The sequence below is a fragment of the Taudactylus pleione genome, unplaced genomic scaffold (genome assembly GCF_031769625.1).
Source record: "Taudactylus pleione unplaced genomic scaffold, aTauple2 ptg000971l, whole genome shotgun sequence".
Taxonomy (NCBI): domain Eukaryota; kingdom Metazoa; phylum Chordata; class Amphibia; order Anura; family Myobatrachidae; genus Taudactylus; species Taudactylus pleione.
The window spans coordinates 797,501-815,011 of record NW_028285372.1 but is presented as its reverse complement, the minus strand read 5'-3'; the positions used below and the strand labels follow the sequence as shown (position 1 = coordinate 815,011).

The 17,511-nt window shown below is 49.3% G+C and overlaps 1 protein-coding gene across 2 annotated transcripts in view; it reads left to right on the top strand.

Moving 5' to 3' along the window:
* The first annotated feature begins 486 nt into the window (after nt 1–486).
* Nucleotides 487–17,511, top strand: part of CD2BP2 (CD2 cytoplasmic tail binding protein 2) — a 28,538-nt gene continuing 11,513 nt past the window's right edge. The window contains exons 1-5 of one of the 2 annotated variants that reach the window (XM_088460692.1): nt 487–643; nt 1,589–1,652; nt 4,739–4,874; nt 10,023–10,180; nt 10,255–10,834. In XM_088460692.1, coding sequence (XP_088316818.1) covers nt 1,590–1,652; nt 4,739–4,874; nt 10,023–10,180; nt 10,255–10,834 — 937 coding nt within the window. In that variant the 5' untranslated portion in view covers nt 487–643; nt 1,589. The remainder of the gene's footprint in view (nt 644–1,588; nt 1,653–4,738; nt 4,875–10,022; nt 10,181–10,254; nt 10,835–17,511) is intronic. The other variant, XM_088460691.1, reaches the window with a different exon arrangement.

Below are 17,511 nucleotides of genomic sequence, written 5' to 3'. Positions count from 1 at the left end.
GTGTATAGTGTATGTATGTGTATAGTGTATGTATGTATATAGTGTATGTATGTGTATAGTGTATGTATGTATATAGTGTATGTATGTGTATAGTGTATGTATGTGTATAGTGTATGTATGTGTATAGTGTATGTATGTGTATAGTGTATGTATGTATATAGTGTATGTATGTGTATAGTGTATGTATGTATATAGTGTATGTATGTGTATAGTGTATGTATGTGTATAGTGTATGTATGTATATAGTGTATGTATGTGTATAGTGTATGTATGTATATAGTGTATGTATGTGTATAGTGTATGTATGTGTATAGTGTATGTATGTGTATAGTGTATATAAATACACCAGTCAGCCATAACAGATACAGAAGGGGATCTCTCCATCACCCATACAGCTGATCATAACCCCGCCCCCCGAGGCTGATTTGCCCGCAGCCCTTTGTGCCCAACCCCTACAAATATCAAAGATAACCGCCCCCTATCCGCATCGCAGCGCCAATTGGGGGCGTTACCCTTATACCCGCCCCCAGCACTGCGTCACGTGTCCCGGCTGCAGCTGCCTCATTTCCTGCGCGCCTGACGTCATCGACCTGAGACTGCACAGCACGTCCCTGTGCGCCGCCCGCCGCCTCCGCTCCGACAGGTCACTGCTGCCCCAGCCCCGTACCCATAATACCCCCTCATCCCATGTACCCATAATACCCCCTCATCCCATGTACCCATAATACCCCCTCATCCCATGTACCCATAATACCCCCCTCATCCCATGTACCCATAATGTACCCCCCTCATCCCCTGTACCCATAATTCCCCCCTCATCCCCTGTACCCATAATTCCCCCCTCATCCCCTGTACCCATAATGTACCCCCTCATCCCCTGTACCCATAATGTACCCCCTCATCCCCTGTACCCATAATACCCCCCTCATCCCCAGTACCTATAATACCCCCCTCATCCCCTGTACCCCCCACATCCCTCCTCCCCTGTACTCAATACCCCTTCCTCCCCTGTACCCATAATACCCCCCTCATCCCCTGTACCCATAATACCCCCCTCATCCCTACCTCCTCCCCTGTACCCATAATACTCCTGTACCCACCCTCCTCCCCAGTACCTATAATACCCCCCACATCCCTCCTCCCCTGTACTCATAATACCCCCCTCCTCCCCTGTACCCATAATACCCCCCTCATCCCCTGTACACATAATACCCCCTCATCCCTACCTGCTCCCCTGTACCCATAATACTCCTGTACCCACCCTCCTCCCCAGTACCTATAATACCCCCCACATCCCTCCTCCCCTGTACCCATAATACCCCCTCATCACCCGTCCCCCCCTCATCCCTCCTCCCCTGTACCCATAATACCCCCTCCTCCCCTGTACCCATTATACTCCTTCTCTTGTACCCCGCACAACTCTCCTCTCTTACCCCTTACCCTCAGTTCCCTGTACCTCCAATACTCACCCCCTGTACGTCTGCCAGCCATTACCTAAATAAATTCTACTCCCAAGACCTTGCCCCCCTGGCTCCGACATAGCACAATGGTCTCTCTTATTGAGGACTTGCTTTGTTTTTTTTCACAGGATGTCAAAGAGAAAAGTGACCTTTGAGGATCTCTCTGGAGAAGAGGAGATGAATAAGAGACGGGTGACAATTTTATTTATTTTTTTGGGCGGGTCACATTGTACCATGGGGGTGACATCCGAGACAGGTCATGAACTGCTGATTCCTGGCAGCCACCAGTGACTGAGGGTATACGCTTTGGTACCTCCTTATCAGTGCCCAGTGACTGCACACCCACCTGGCCCGGTGTAATGTATGCCCTCCTTATTGGTGTGACAGCACACCATTACAGGTCACATAAGCTGCCTCACCCTGTGTAATGCCTTCTTTATCGGTACCCAGTGACAGCACACCATTACAGGTCACATAAGCTGCCTCACCCTGTGTAATGCCTTCTTTATCGGTACCCAGTGACAGCACACCATTACAGGTCACATAAGCTGCCTAGGCCGGTGTAACGCCCTCCTTATCATTACCCAGTGACAGCACACCATTACAGGTTACATAAGCTGCCTCACCCTGTGTAATGTTCTTCTTATCGGTGCCCAGTGACAGCACACCATTACAGGTCACATAAGCTGCCTGGGCCGGTGTAATGTATACCCTCTTTATCGGTACCCAGTGACAGCACACCATTACAGGTCACATAAGCTGCCTGGGCCGGTGTAATGTTCTCCTTATCATTACCCAGTGACAGCACACCATTACAGGTCACATAAGCTGCCTGGGCCGGTGTAGTGTATGCGCTCCTTATCAGTACCCAGTGACAGCACACCATTACAGGTCACATAAGCTGCCTGGGCCGGTGTAATGTATGCCCTCTTTATCGGTACCCAGTGACAGCACACCATTACAGGTCACATAAGCTGCCTGGGCCGGTGTAGTGTATGCCCTCTTTATCGGTACCCAGTGACAGCACACCATTACAGGTCACATAAGCTGCCTGGGCGGGTGTAGTGTATGCCCTCCTTATCATTACCCAGTGACTGCACACCATTACAGGTCACATAAGCTGCCTGGGCCGGTGTAATGCCTTCTTTATCGGTGCCCAGTGACAGCACACCATTACAGGTCACATAAGCTGCCTGGGCCGGTGTAGTGTATGCCCTCCTTATCATTACCCAGTGACAGCACACCATTACATATCACATAAGCTGCCTCACCCTGTGTAATGCCTTCTTTATCAGTACCCAGTGACAGCACACCATTACAGGTCACATAAGCTGCCTCACCCTGTGTAATGCCTTTATCGGTACCCAGTGACAGCACACCATTACAGGTCACATAAGCTGCCTCACCCTGTGTAATGCCTTTATCGGTACCCAGTGACAGCACACCATTACAGGTCACATAACCTGCCTGGGCCGGTGTAATGTATGCCCTCCTTATCATTACCCAGTGACAGCACACCATTACAGGTCACATAAGCTGCCTGGGCCGGTGTAATGTATGCCCTCCTTATCATTACCCAGTGACAGCACACCATTACAGGTCACATAAGCTGCCTGGGCCGGTGTAATGTATGCCCTCCTTATCATTACCCAGTGACAATACACCATTACAGATCACATAAGCTGCCTGGGCCGGTGTAGTGTATGCCCTCCTTACGGTGCCCAGTGACAGCACACCATTACAGGTCACATAAGCTGCCTGGGCCGGTGTAATGTTCTTCTTATCTGTGCCCAGTGACAATACACCATTGCTGGTCACATAAGCTGCCTGGGCCGGTGTAATGTATGCCCTCCTTATCGGTGCCCAGTGACAGCACACCATTACAGGTCACATAAGGTGCCTGGGCCGGTGTAATGTTCTCCTTATCGGTGCCCAGTGACAGCACACCATTACAGGTCACATAAGCTGCCTGGGCCGGTGTAATGTATGCCCTCCTTATCGGTGCCCAGTGACAGCACACCATTACAGGTCACATAAGCTGCCTGGGCCGGTGTAATGTTCTCCTTATCTGTGCCCAGTGACAATACACCATTGCTGGTCACATAAGCTGCCTGGGCCGGTGTAATGTATGCCCTCCTTATCGGTGCCCAGTGACAGCACACCATTACAGGTCACATAAGCTGCCTGGGCCGGTGTAATGTATGCCCTCCTTATCGGTGCCCAGTGACAGCACACCATTACAGGTCACATAAGCTGCCTGGGCCGGTGTAATGTTCTCCTTATCGGTACCCAGTGACAGCACACCATTACAGGTCACATAAGCTGCCTGGGCCGGTGTAATGTATGCCCTCCTTATCGGTACCCAGTGACAGCACACCATTACAGGTCACATAAGCTGCCTGGGCCGGTGTAATGTATGCCCTCCTTATCATTACCCAGTGACAATACACCATTACAGATCACATAAGCTGCCTGGGCCGGTGTAATGTATGCCCTCCATATCGGTGCCAGTGACAGCACACAATTACAGGTCACATAACCTGCCTGGGCCGGTTTAGTGTATGCCCTCCTTATCAGTACCCAGTGACAGCACACCATTACAGGTCACATAAGCTGCCTGGGCCGGTGTAATGTATGCCCTCATCGGTGCCCAGTGACAGCACACCATTACAGGTCACATAAGCTGCCTGGGCCGGTGTAATGTATGCCCTCCTTATCGGTGCCCAGTGACAGCACACCATTACAGGTCACATAAGCTGCCTGGGCCGGTGTAGTGTATGCCCTCCTTATAAGATGGTTTCCCCCATGTCACTCCCTGCTATATAATACTTGGGTACAGAGGACCTGGCAGAGTAGTGTCCAGGTGAGAATCTGTCGGTCATCGGGGTGCTGGGCAACTAAACCATAACTGTCAGGTGATCCAATGCGAGTCCTATAATGTGTCCTGAACGGAGAACGAATAGAGCTGCTTCCATGTATTCAGGTTTATATCTCTCCTCATATATCCCATGTGTCTATACCAGCATGGTATGCAGTACATGGTCAGAGTGGTGCTCCTCTATCCGCCGTCACCCTGCAGAAGATAATGGAGAGTGGTTTCCCCCATGTCACTATTCATAGTCATCATTCCTATGTGTTCCTATAACTCATCATGCCCTACATATAATGTACATCTATGCCGGTGTAGTGTCACTGCCCCAATTACCTCCAGTCTGATATAAGAGCCCGGAGAGCATGAGGGTATATGTGATAACGGCTGGTCTCTCACCATTTCTCAGTTTCCAGAGACAGTCGGGGGTCCTGGCAGCCGCTTTAAGGGGAAGCATTCGCTAGACAGCGACGAGGAAGATGACTCGGAAGAAGCGTCCGTGGCCTCTTCTAAATATAACATGCTGGCACCCGAGGATGTGGAAGGTGAGTGCCCCAGCCTGCGGCTATCTGTAATGTCTGTCTAATCAGAGGGGTTGCAGGTTTCCTATTCCACTGCTAACACCCCCCTCCCTTAGCCCAGCACCTCATGTCTAGTTACTGAATTATCACTGAGTGCCCATTATCCCCTTAGTCTCAGTGATAAGATTACAGCGTTTATTGTGAGATGTGCAAGAGCAGCGTGACATCAGGGACAGAGCAGCGTGACATCAGGGACAGAGCAGCGTGACATCAGGGACAGAGCAGCGTGACGTCTGGGTGACTCCCCCCAGCCTGGGAGTGTTGTGTAAGGCTGGAGCAGGGACAGAACAGTGTGACGTCTGGGTGACTCCCCCCAGCCTGGAAGTGAGGTGTGAGGCTGGAGCAGGGAAAGAGCAGTGTGACGTCTGGGTGACTCCCCCCAGCCTGGGAGTGAGGTGTGAGGCTGGAGCAGGGACAGAGCAGTGTGACGTCTGGGTGTCTCCCCCCAGCCTGGGAGTGAGGTGTGAGGCTGGAGCAGGGACAGAGCAGTGTGACAGGATTCTCCCCAGCCTGGGAGTGAGGTGTGAGGCTGGAGCAGGGACAGAGCAGTGTGACGTCTGGGTGACAGGATTCCCCCCAGCCTGGGAGTGAGGTGTGAGGCTGGAGCAGGGACAGAGCAGTGTGACATCTGGGTGACTCCCCCCAGCCTGGGAGTGAGGTGTGAGGCTGGAGCAGGGACAGAGCAGTGTGACGTCTGGGTGATTCTCCCCAGCCTGGGAGTGAGGTGTAAGGCTGGAGCAGGGACAGAGCAGTGTGACATCTGGGTGACTCCCCCCAGCCTGGGAGTGAGGTGTAAGTGAGTGAGGTGTGAGGCTGTAGCAGAGTTATGCAGAGTGGCTTACATCCATTCCTCGGCCTATGCCCAGATGCCTGTTTCCTCCTTGGGTATGTGGGTAAAATATCCTGACCTTACTTTCTTATTTAAATCTGTGATTTATAATGGCGAGGAGATCTCATATGTGGAACCGCAGTTGGGTGGATAATAAACAGACCATTAAGAGGTTGGGAGCGAGATGGGAATAATGGGAACTGCCTTGGGGTCAGCCCTGTAAAACAATGAGAATGAAGTAACCTCACCACTCTGCTGTGTGATTGATCAGAGGGGGTGAGGGGTGAGCAGATCAGGGCTCTGTCCTGCAGGCAACCAACACATTAGTGAATTGTGTTTGATGTAAAATGATTGTTCTTTGTATCGTGCAAATCTCTGAGTAAGGTAGTGAGACATTTCCTGGAATTGGGGCTACCTAGGGATTATGGAAGCTCCTTATCCTGTCATTGTGCCGGCTAGAATTACATGTTATAATCTGGAAATAACAGCGTTATTCCAGGGAATTAATGGGTGGGGGCAAGGTGACAAGAAGCGCTGAAGTCATGGGGTAATCTCAGGGGGCATGAAGCGGGGAATAAGCGCTGAAGCCATGGAGTAATCTCAGGGGGCATGAAGCAGGGAATAAGCGCTGAAGCCATGGGGTAATTTCAGGGGGAATGAAGCAGGGAAAAAGCGCTGAAGCCATGGGGTAATCTCAGGGGGTATGAAGCAGAGAATAAGCGCTGAAGCCATGGGGTAATCTCAGGGGGTATGAAGCGGGGAATAAGCGCTGAAGCCATGGAGTAATCTCAGGGGGTATGAAGCGGGGAATAAGCGCTGAAGCCATGGAGTAATTTCAGGGGACATGAAGCAGGGAATAAGCGCTGAAGCCATGGGGTAATCTCAGGGGGCATGAAGCAGGGAATAAGAGCTGAAGCCATGTAGTAATCTCAGGGGGTATGAAGCGGGGAATAAGCGCTGAAGCCATGGAGTAATCTCAGGGGGTATTAAGCAGGGAATAAGCGCTGAAGCCATGGGGTAATCTCAGGGGGCATGAAGCAGGGAATAAGTGCTGAAGCCATGGAGTAATCTCAGGGGGTATGAAGCAGGGAATAAGCGCTGAAGCCATGGGGTAATCTCAGGGGGTATGAAGCAGGGAATAAGCGCTGAAGCCATGGGGTAATCTCGGGGTATGAAGCAGGGAATAAGCGCTGAAGCCATGGGGTAATCTCAGGGGGTATGAAGCAGGGAATAAGCGCTGAAGCCATGGGGTAATCTCAGGGGGCATGAAGCAGAGAATAAGCGCTGAAGCCATGGAGTAATCTCAGGGGGCATGAAGCAGGGAATAAGCGTTGAAGCCATGGGGGAATGAAGCAGGGAATAAGCGCTGAAGCCATGGAGTAATCTCAGGGGGCATGAAGCAGGGAATAAGCACTGAAGCCATGGGGGAATGAAGCAGGGAATAAGCGCTGAAACCATGGAGTAATCTCAGGGGGCATGAAGCAGGGAATAAGCGCTGAAGCCATGGAGTAATCTCAGGGGGCATGAAGCAGGGAATAAGCGCTGAAGCCATGGAGTAATCTCAGGGGGCATGAAGCAGGGAATAAGCGCTGAAGCCATGGAGTAATTTCAGGGGGAATGAAGCAGGGAATAAGCGCTGAAGCCATGGAGTAATCTCAGGGGGTATGAAGCGGGGAATAAGCGCTGAAGCCATGGAGTAATCTCGGGGTATGAAGCGGGGAATAAGCACTGAAGCCATGGAGTAATCTCGGGGTATGAGGCGGGGAATAAGCGCTGAAGCCATGGAGTAATCTCAGGGGGCATGAAGCAGGGACTAAGCGCTGAAGCCATGGGGTAATTTTAGGGGGCATGAAGCGGGGAATAAGCATCGGGTCCATTGGTTAATCTTTGGGATATGAAGCAGGGAATAAGCATCGGGGCCATGGGGTAAACTCGGGGGTATGAAGTAGAGAATAAGCATCGGGGCCATGGGGTAAATTCGGGGGTATGAAGCAGGGAATAAGCACTGGGGCCACTGGGTAATCTCGGGGGTATGAAGCATGGAATAAGCACTGGGGTCATGGGGTAATCACAGGGGGGGGGTATGAAGCAGGGAATAAGCACCGGGTCCATGGGGTAATCTCGGGGATATGAAGCAGGGAATAAGCATTGGGGCCACGGGGTAATCTCGGGTATGAAGCATGGAATAAGCACTGGGGCCATGGGGTAATCTCAGGGGGGTTATGATGCATGGAATAAACACTGGGGCCATGGGGTAATCTCGGGAGTATGAAGCAGGGAATAAGCATCGGGTCCTTCGGGTATATGAAGCAGGGAATAAGCACTGGGGCCATTGGGTAATCTCTGGGTTATGAAGCAGGGAATAAGCATCGGGTAATCTCGGGGATATGAGGCAGGGAGTAAACATCGAGTCCTTCAGGTAATCTCGGGGATATGAAGCAGGGAATAAGCATCGAGTCCTTCAGGTAATCTCGGGGATATGAAGCAGAGAATAAGCGTCGGGTAATCTCGGGGATATGAAGCAGGGAATAAGCATCGAGTCCTTCAGGTAATCTCGGGGATATGAAGCAGAGAATAAGCGTCGGGTAATCTCGGGGATATGAAGCAGGGAATAAGCATCGAGTCCTTCAGGTAATCTCGGGGGGGTATGAAGCAGGGAATAAGCACTGGGGCCATTGGTTAATCTCGAGGATATGAAGCAGAGAATAAGCATCGGGTAATCTCGGGGATATGAAGCAGGGAATAAGCATCGGGTCCTTCGGGTAATCTCGGGGATATGAAGCAGGGAATAAGCATCGAGTATTATTGGGGATATGAAGCAGAGAATAAGCATTGGGTATTATCGGGGATATGAAGCAGAGAATAAGCATTGGGTATTATCGGGGATATGAAGCAGGGAATAAGCATCGAGTCCTTCAGGTAATCTCGGGGATATGAAGCAGGGAATAAGCATCGAGTATTATTGGGGATATGAAGCAGAGAATAAGCATCGGGTCCTTCAGGTAATCTCGGGGATATGAAGCAGGGAATAAGCATCGAGTCCTTCAGGTAATCTCGGGGGGGGTATGAAGCAGGGAATAAGCACTGGGGCCATTGGTTAATCTCGAGGATATGAAGCAGAGAATAAGCATCGGGTAATCTCGGGGATATGAAGCAGGGAATAAGCATCGGGTCCTTCGGGTAATCTCGGGGATATGAAGCAGGGAATAAGCATCGAGTATTATTGGGGATATGAAGCAGAGAATAAGCATTGGGTATTATCGGGGATATGAAGCAGGGAATAAGCATCGAGTCCTTCAGGTAATCTCGGGGATATGAAGCAGGGAATAAGCATCGAGTATTATTGGGGATATGAAGCAGAGAATAAGCATCGGGTCCTTCAGGTAATCTCGGGGATATGAAGCAGGGAATAAGCATCGAGTCCTTCAGGTAATCTCGGGGATATGAAGCAGGGAATAAGCATCGAGTATTATTGGGGATATGAAGCAAGGAATAAGCATCGGGTCCTTTGGGTAATCTCGGGGATATGAAGCAGGGAATAAGCATCGGGTCCTTCGGGTAATCTCGGGATATGAAGCAAGGAATAAGCATCGGGTCCTTCGGGTAATCTCGGGGATATGAAGCAGGGAATAAGCATCGGGTCCTTCGGGTACTCTCGGGGATATGAAGCTTGGAATAAGCATCGGGTCCTTTGGGTAATCTCGGGGATATGAAGCAGGGAATAAGCATCGGGTCCTTTGGGTAATCTCGGGGATATGAAGCAAGGAATAAGCATCGGGTCCTTCGGGTAATCTCGGGGATATAAAGTTGGGAATAAGCATTGGGTAATCTCGGGGATATGAAGCAGGGAATAAGCATCGGGTCCTTTGGGTAATCTCGTCTCGGGGATATGAAGCAGGGAATAAGCATTGGGTCCTTCGGGTACTCTCGGGGATATGAAGCAGGGAATAAGCATCGGGTCCTTCGGGTAATCTCGGGATATGAAGCAAGGAATAAGCATCGGGTCCTTTGGGTAATCTCGGGGATTTGAAGCAGGGAATAAGCATCGGGTCCTTCGGGTAATCTCGGGATATGAAGCAAGGAATAAGCATCGGGTCCTTCGGGTAATCTCGGGGATATGAAGCAGGGAATAAGTGCAGGATCTATAGGTTATCTGTTGCACTGGTTTCCTAAAACCTTATTTCCACTCTGAAATCTCTACCAATGATCATTTTAAACATGTTTCCTATGTGAGTTGTACATGCCGGGCCAGGATATAAAGTGGTTATAATTTGCCCCCACAGGACAGGAGAGTGCCACCATTGAGTCAGAGGGGGGAGTGCAGATCACACCCTTTAACCTGAAGGAAGAGATGGAGGAAGGACACTTTGACTCAGAGGGGAACTATTTCCTGCGGAAGGAAGCGGAGATCAAAGATCACTGGCTAGACAACATTGACTGGGTAAGCCATTCGGAGGCTGCCCCTGATCAGCTGGCTCTGCCCATGTAAACTGAACTCATCTTCTTATATTTCAGGTCCGAATTAAGGAGCGTAAAACGCCCCACCCTGTCCCCAGTGCGGATGGCGACTCAGACTCCGAGGAAGGACGAGCACCTATGGAAATGAAGGCATTATTAGACGGCCTACTGAAGATGATATTGCCCGGTGAGACTGTGGCTAAAGGCATTCAGCGTTTGGGAGGGGCAGAGCACAGGAAGCGGGCCGGTGCACAGAAGGTGAAACGCAGAAGAGCAGGTCACCGCTTACGCCTGAAAGACAAGAGTGAGCCTGAAGAAAGTAACGTGATGGCCAGAGACCAGGACGGGGAAGGAGCAGACCCAGAGACTAGGAGCCCAGGCGGTATAGACCCAGGAACGGAGGATCAGGACAGGATGGACCCGCACCCGGAGGGCGAGGCTGAGAAACCAGAGGAAAGGATGGAACCCCTGGAGCAGCTCATCTCCCTGGCGGATCAGATGGTGGCTCTGGGTGTCTATGAGGTGTATCAGGACACCTATGAGAAGCTGAGCTACAGACTGCGACACCTGGCTCCTCCTGCCCCTCTGGACATGTTCGCTGATGAGGTGGAAGAGGGCAGTCTGGAGACAAAGGAAGGTAATGACCCCTATCTTCTCTCCCGGTGCTTGTCATATACAGGTCTATATATAGGCTTGCCATACTATCCCTTTACATACATAGACTTACCATACTATCCCATTACATACATAGGCTTACCATACTATCCCATTACATACATAGACTTACTGTACTATCCCATTACATACATAGGCTTGCCATACATACATAGACTTACCATACTATCCCATTACATACATAGGCTTACTGTACTATCCCATTACATACATAGACTTACTGTACTATCCCATTACATACATAGGCTTGCCATACATACATACCATACTATCCCATTACATACATAGACTTACCATACTATCCCATTACATACATAGGCTTGCCATACATACATAGACTTACCATACTATCCCATTACATACATAGGCTTACTGTACTATCCCATTACATACATAGACTTACTGTACTATCCCATTACATACATAGGCTTGCCATACATACATAGACTTACCATACTATCCCATTACATACATAGGCTTACTGTACTATCCCATTACATACATAGACTTACTGTACTATCCCATTACATACATAGGCTTGCCATACATACATAGACTTACCATACTATCCCATTACATACATAGGCTTACTGTACTATCCCATTACATACATAGGCTTACTGTACTATCCCATTACATACATAGGCTTACCGTACTATCCCATTACATACATAGGCTTACCGTACTATCCAATTACATAGACTTACTGTACTATCCCATTACATACATAGGCTTGCCGTACTATCCCATTACATACATAGGCTTGCCATACTATCCCATTACATACATAGGCTTGCCATACTATCCCATTACATACATAGGCTTGCCATACTATCCCATTACATACATAGGCTTGCCATACTATCCCATTACATACATAGGCTTACCCTACTATCCCATTACATACATAGGCTTACCCTACTATCCCATTACATACATAGGCTTACCCTACTATCCCATTACATACATAGGCTTACCGTACTATCCCATTACATACATAGGCTTACCGTACTATCCCATTACATACATAGGCTTGCCGTACTATCCCATTACATTCATAGGCTTACCGTACTATCCCATTACATACCGTACATAGACTTACCGTACTATCCCATTACATACCGTACATAGACTTACCGTACTATCCCATTACATACCGTACATAGACTTACCATACTATCCCATTACATACATAGGCTTACCCTACTATCCCATTACATGCATATACTTACCCTACTATCCCAGTACATGCATAGGCTTACCCTACTATCCCATTACATGCATAGATAAAGGGATAGTATGGTAAGCCTATATATATATATATAAAGGGATAGTACGGTAAGCCTATGTATATATAAAGGGATAGTATGGTAAGCCTATGTATATATAAAGGGATAATATGGTAAGCCTATGTGTATATATAGGGATAGTATGGTAAGCCTATGTATGTGTGTATATATGTATATATATATATAGTATGGTAAGCCTCTGTGTGTGTATATATATATATATATAAGGGATAGTACGGTAAGCCTGTGTATATATAAAGGGATAGTACGGTAAGCCTATGTGTATATAAAGGGATAGTACGGTAAGCCTATGTGTATATAAAGGGATAGTAGGGTAAGCCTGTGTGTGTGTATATATATATATATGTATGTGTGTGTGTGTGTGTATATATATATATATATATATATATATATATATATATTAGTCCAGCAGAGGTCTGGCACTCCCAATAACTGACAACAAAGTCTAGAGGTGCCCTCACATATAAAGTAGTATAGCCATGCGGAGGTGCGGCACTCTCAGTAAATAAAGCACGACAACTGTGTCTTAAATCATCAACGTTTCAGTACATTTAACGTACTATCTTCAGGATAAAATTTTATCCTGAAGATAGTACGTTAAATGTACTGAAACGTTGACGATTTAAGACACAGTTGTCGTGCTTTATTTACTGAGAGTGCCGCACCTCCGCATGGCTATATATATATATATATATATATATATATATATATATATATATATTTTCAACATAGATTAATACTGAAGACATCAGAGCTATGACAGATCACATATGGAATTATGTTGTAAACAAAAAAGTGTTGAACAAATCAAAATATGTTTTATAATTTAGATTCCCCATAGTAGCCCCCCTTTGCTTGGATGGCAGCTTGGCACACGCTTGGCATTCTCTCAGTCAGCACCATGAGGTGTCTCCTGGATGGTTTTCCAACAGTCTTGAAGGAGTTCCTGGAGGGACTGAGCACTTGTTGGCTGCTTTTCCTACACTCTGCGTCCAACTCATCCCAAACCAGCTCAGTTGGGTTTAGGTCGGGTGATTGTGGAGGCCGGGTCATCTGACGCAGCACTCCATCACTTTCCTTCTTGGTCACGTGGCCCTTACGCCTGGAGGTGTGTTTGGGGTCATTGCCTTGTTGAAAAACAAATGATGGTCCCAGTAAGCGCAAACCAGATGGGATGAAAACAGATTTCCACTGGTCTAATGTCCTTTCCTTGTGTTTCTTGGCCCAAACAATTCTCTTCTTGTTGTTCATCCTCAGTGGTGGCTTCTTCGCAGCAATTTGACCATGAAGGCCTGATACACGCAGTCTCCTCTGAACAGTTCATGTTGAGATTTGTCTGCTACTTGAACTCTGTGAAGACTTTATGTGGTCTCTAATCTGAGGTGCTGTTAAGTAGCGGTTTCGGAGGCTGGTAACCCTAATGAACTTATCCTCTGCAGCAGAGGTAACTCTTGGTCTTCCTTTCCTGGGCCGGTCCTCATGAGAGCCAGTTTCATCATAGCGTTTGATGGTTTTTGCAACTGCACTTGAGGATACATTCAAAGTTCTTGAAATTTTCCATATCGACTGACCATGTCTTACAGTAATGATGGGCTGTCTTTTCTCTTTACTGAGTTGAGTGGTTGGTGCCATAATATGGATTACAACAGTAGTCAGATAGTGGTGTCCACTGTGTACTAACCCTACCTCTGCACAACACAACTGATGGTCTCACACACATTAAGAAGGCGAGTAATTCCACGGAGTGACCCCTGACAAGGCCCACCTGTTACTTCATAACCATTCCAGGAGACGACCTCATGGTGCTGACTGAGAGAATGCCAAGAGTGTGCCAAGCTGTCATCCAAGCAAAGGGGGGCTACTATGAGGAATCTAAAATATAAAACATATTTTGATTTGTTTAACACTTTTTTGTTTACAACATAATCCCATATGTGATCTTTCATAGTTTTCATGTCTTCATCATTAATCTACTATATTGAAATAATTTAACTAAACAAAAACCATTGAATGAGAATCCACAGGGATACCTTCGGGTACAGGCTCGGCTCCTGCCATGGGCACCACACAGTTAAAAACTTCCGTCCCAGGATGCACCGGGCCCCCTCCTATACCCCGCCCCCAGGCCAAGCCACCTCAGTTTCAGTAGGTGCCCGGCCAGAGCTGGGTTATCGCACAGGGGGGTTGTGATCTTCAAGAGCGGTAGCATGGACAATTCAGCGGACGTCCATGCTACCGCTCCGACACCCCCGTCGGCGCCGACCACCGGTAGCGATCCAGGGAACTCGGCGGGCTCTTGGGAGATCTAGCTAGCGGAACCCCCGGGGGCCGTGGACTGTGGCCGGATGTACAGGGGGCAGCAAAGGTAAGCAGCGGGCGTCTGCGGTAGGTGCCCGCTGTCTCACCGTCCGGCGTCCCCAGGGCTGGAGGCTCCCTGGGGACAGCAGTATAGTGGAGCCAGGCGAATGCCTGCGCTCTCCACTGGACCACCAGGGATGCGGGGCTGGAGCGTTGCGGAACACGCTCCAGCATCCCGGGGGTTAATGGCCTGCCAGGGGAGGATGCCTTCCCTGTAGCGCACAGGAGGCTCCTCCCCCATCATTGCTCTCCGGCGCCTTACAGGTGGTTTTGGCGGGCTGAGGCAGTGATCCTCCCCAGGCCCGCCTCCCTTCATCCTCCGGCGGCCATTTTATGTAACAGACGCTGTGGTGACAGGGTTCGGAGCCTGGGGTGCCCCTTACATCTCCTCCAGTAAAGGTCAGCGTATGTAGCGCTATCACTGCCAGGCTGTAGTTTGTGTATGTGATAGTGCACTTAGTGCAGCGTTTCTGCATTGTATGTGACTTTATGCTAGCTCTGTGTGCCTGATCTTTCTCCTGTCAGCCATTTTACTATCCCTATTTCTTCCTCCTGACCAGCCCTCTCAGTGCCAGTACTGTCAGGGTAGGAATTTACCTCACAGTTTTAGATTTATTTCTGTGAGAGGAGAGTCACATACCACTATGTCCAGTGAGGACTCTGCTAGAGGAGCACCTCTCCTATTTTCCTGCTCCAGATGTAAAGCAGGTGTGGGGGAGGGGGCGGTACTCCAGGTTGGGTTATGTGCTGCATGTTTGGCCATCCCTGGTACCTCTGCTGTACCCAGCACCTCTCAGGAACCACCTTGGGTTTGTTTTGCACAAGCCCTGACTGTTCTTGTAAATAGGCTTGCAGCCCCTCCTACGTTTCCACAATTGGGGTTTGCACGGCAGGTGGTAGTCCCGCCTCCAGTTCTAGGGGTTCCGGGGCCAATAGTAATGACGCAGTGCCACCCGCAACAGGTTCTTACTCCGGCAGACTCTGGTTGGACTAATTCTGGGGTGCAGAGCTCTCAGCAGGATCAGTCTAGACCTGCTAAAAGACCATTATTGTCAAATCCATCCACACAGGATGATGAGGATGACGGCTCGTCTGATGAGGGCGAAATTCTAGATCTGTCTGACACTGGCACTCCTCAAGTAGGGGCAGAGGCCAAGTCTAGTATTTACATTCCAGGCCTCATACGGACAGTCCGTGCAGCCATGGTAATTACTGACAACAACTTACCGGCAGCGCCTACTCATGCTTATTTTAAAGAGGTTAAAGGAGCTGCAGCAGTTTTCCCTCTATCTGGTCAGCTAGTTGATCACATGGAGGAGGCCTGGAAATCTCCAGGAAAAAGATTTCAACCTCACAAGCGTCTGGCTCGTACATATCCCTTTGCGGAAGATTATTTAACTAAATGGGAGTCTCCTCCTCAGGTGGATTCTCACGTGACGCGCTTAGTAAAGAGCGCAACTCTGCCTATGCCGTCTGTCTTCTCTGACGGATACTACAGACCGTAAGGTGGAGGTGTGTCTTAAGTTCATCTATTCCCTTGCTGGAGGAGCATCTAGACCAGCTATGGCTGTCTGCTGGGTGGCCCAGGCTATGGAAAGGTGGGCGGACGCTTTGCAAGCATCATTGCTTCAGAGGGTTCCAGCGAAGAGGTTGTGTTAGTGGGTAACCTTCGGGGTTCTGCTACGTACATTAACGAAGCGGCTTTGGATTTGAGCCTTCTTACTTCTAGGATTTCAGCAGCGGCTGTTGCCGCTGAATCCAAGAAAGGCTTGGAATGCTTACCCTACAATGGGCAGGTCCTGTTTGGGCCAGCTTTGGACAAGATAGTGGACACGCTGGTGGCTGCCAAATCTGCATGTCTACATTCAGCCCCAACTCCATCTGGGACTAAAAACCTGTCCTTTAGGCCCTATCTCCCTCTGGGAAAACCTAAGGTGCAGTCCTTTCCGAGACCTTCAGGCCCCAAAAAGACCGCTAAGCCCAAGAAACAAGCTTTGAGTACCAGACGTCCAGCTGCCAAGCCGGACGACAAACCCTCAGCCTGACGGGCTGGGCCTCTTCTGCGATACGCCCAGTGTTGGTTCCAGACCACCACAGACACTTGGGTAAGGGAGGACATATCTCAGGGATATGCCCTCTCCTTCCGCAGAAGGCCTCCTCATCAGTTATTTGCAGCAGGCCTTCCTTCAGATCCAGCGAAGGCTCTAGCAATCCAGGAGGTGGAGCGCCCTATGCTTCAGATGGGAGTAATAGAGCCTGTTCCGTTATCCCTAAGGGGGACCGGATATTACTCCAACCTTTTTCTGTTTCAAAAGCCAAATGGATCATTCCGACCTATCCTCAACCTCAAGTCCCTGAACAAATTTTTAAGAGTCCCTCAGTTCCGAATGGAGACTCTGCGTTCTATTGTTATAGCTATGCAGCCAGGGGATTTTATGGTGTCCCTGGATGTTCAGGATGCTTACCTGCATATCCCTATTGTCAGGGCTCATCAGCGTTACCTCTGATTTGCGGTATCGGACCACTATTACCAGTTTTGGGCTCTACCGTTTGTCCTTTCCACGGCTCCTCGGGTGTTCACAAAGATAATGGCGGTCATGGCGGCACACCTGCGGTTGCAGGAGGTTCGTCTGTTACCTTACTTAGACGACCTTCTGTTACTGGGTTCCATGGTGTCAACGTTCGACATGGTGGAGTATGCCCAGTTCCATTCCAGGCCTCTGCAGATGTTGATCCTCTCCAGATGGGACAGGATTCCCTGTCGAATAAAGACGCAGATGATCAGGCTCACTCCGGAGGTGCGCATGTCCCTGACTTGGTGGTTACAGAAGTCCCATCTCAGCAGGGGATATCCGTTTTGGATTTCGGATTGGATCCTTCTAACAGTGGATGCCTGCCTTCGGGGTTGGGGCGCTGTGACAGGCCCACACGTCTTCCAGGGCCAGTGGACGTCAGAGGAATCGGAGCTGCC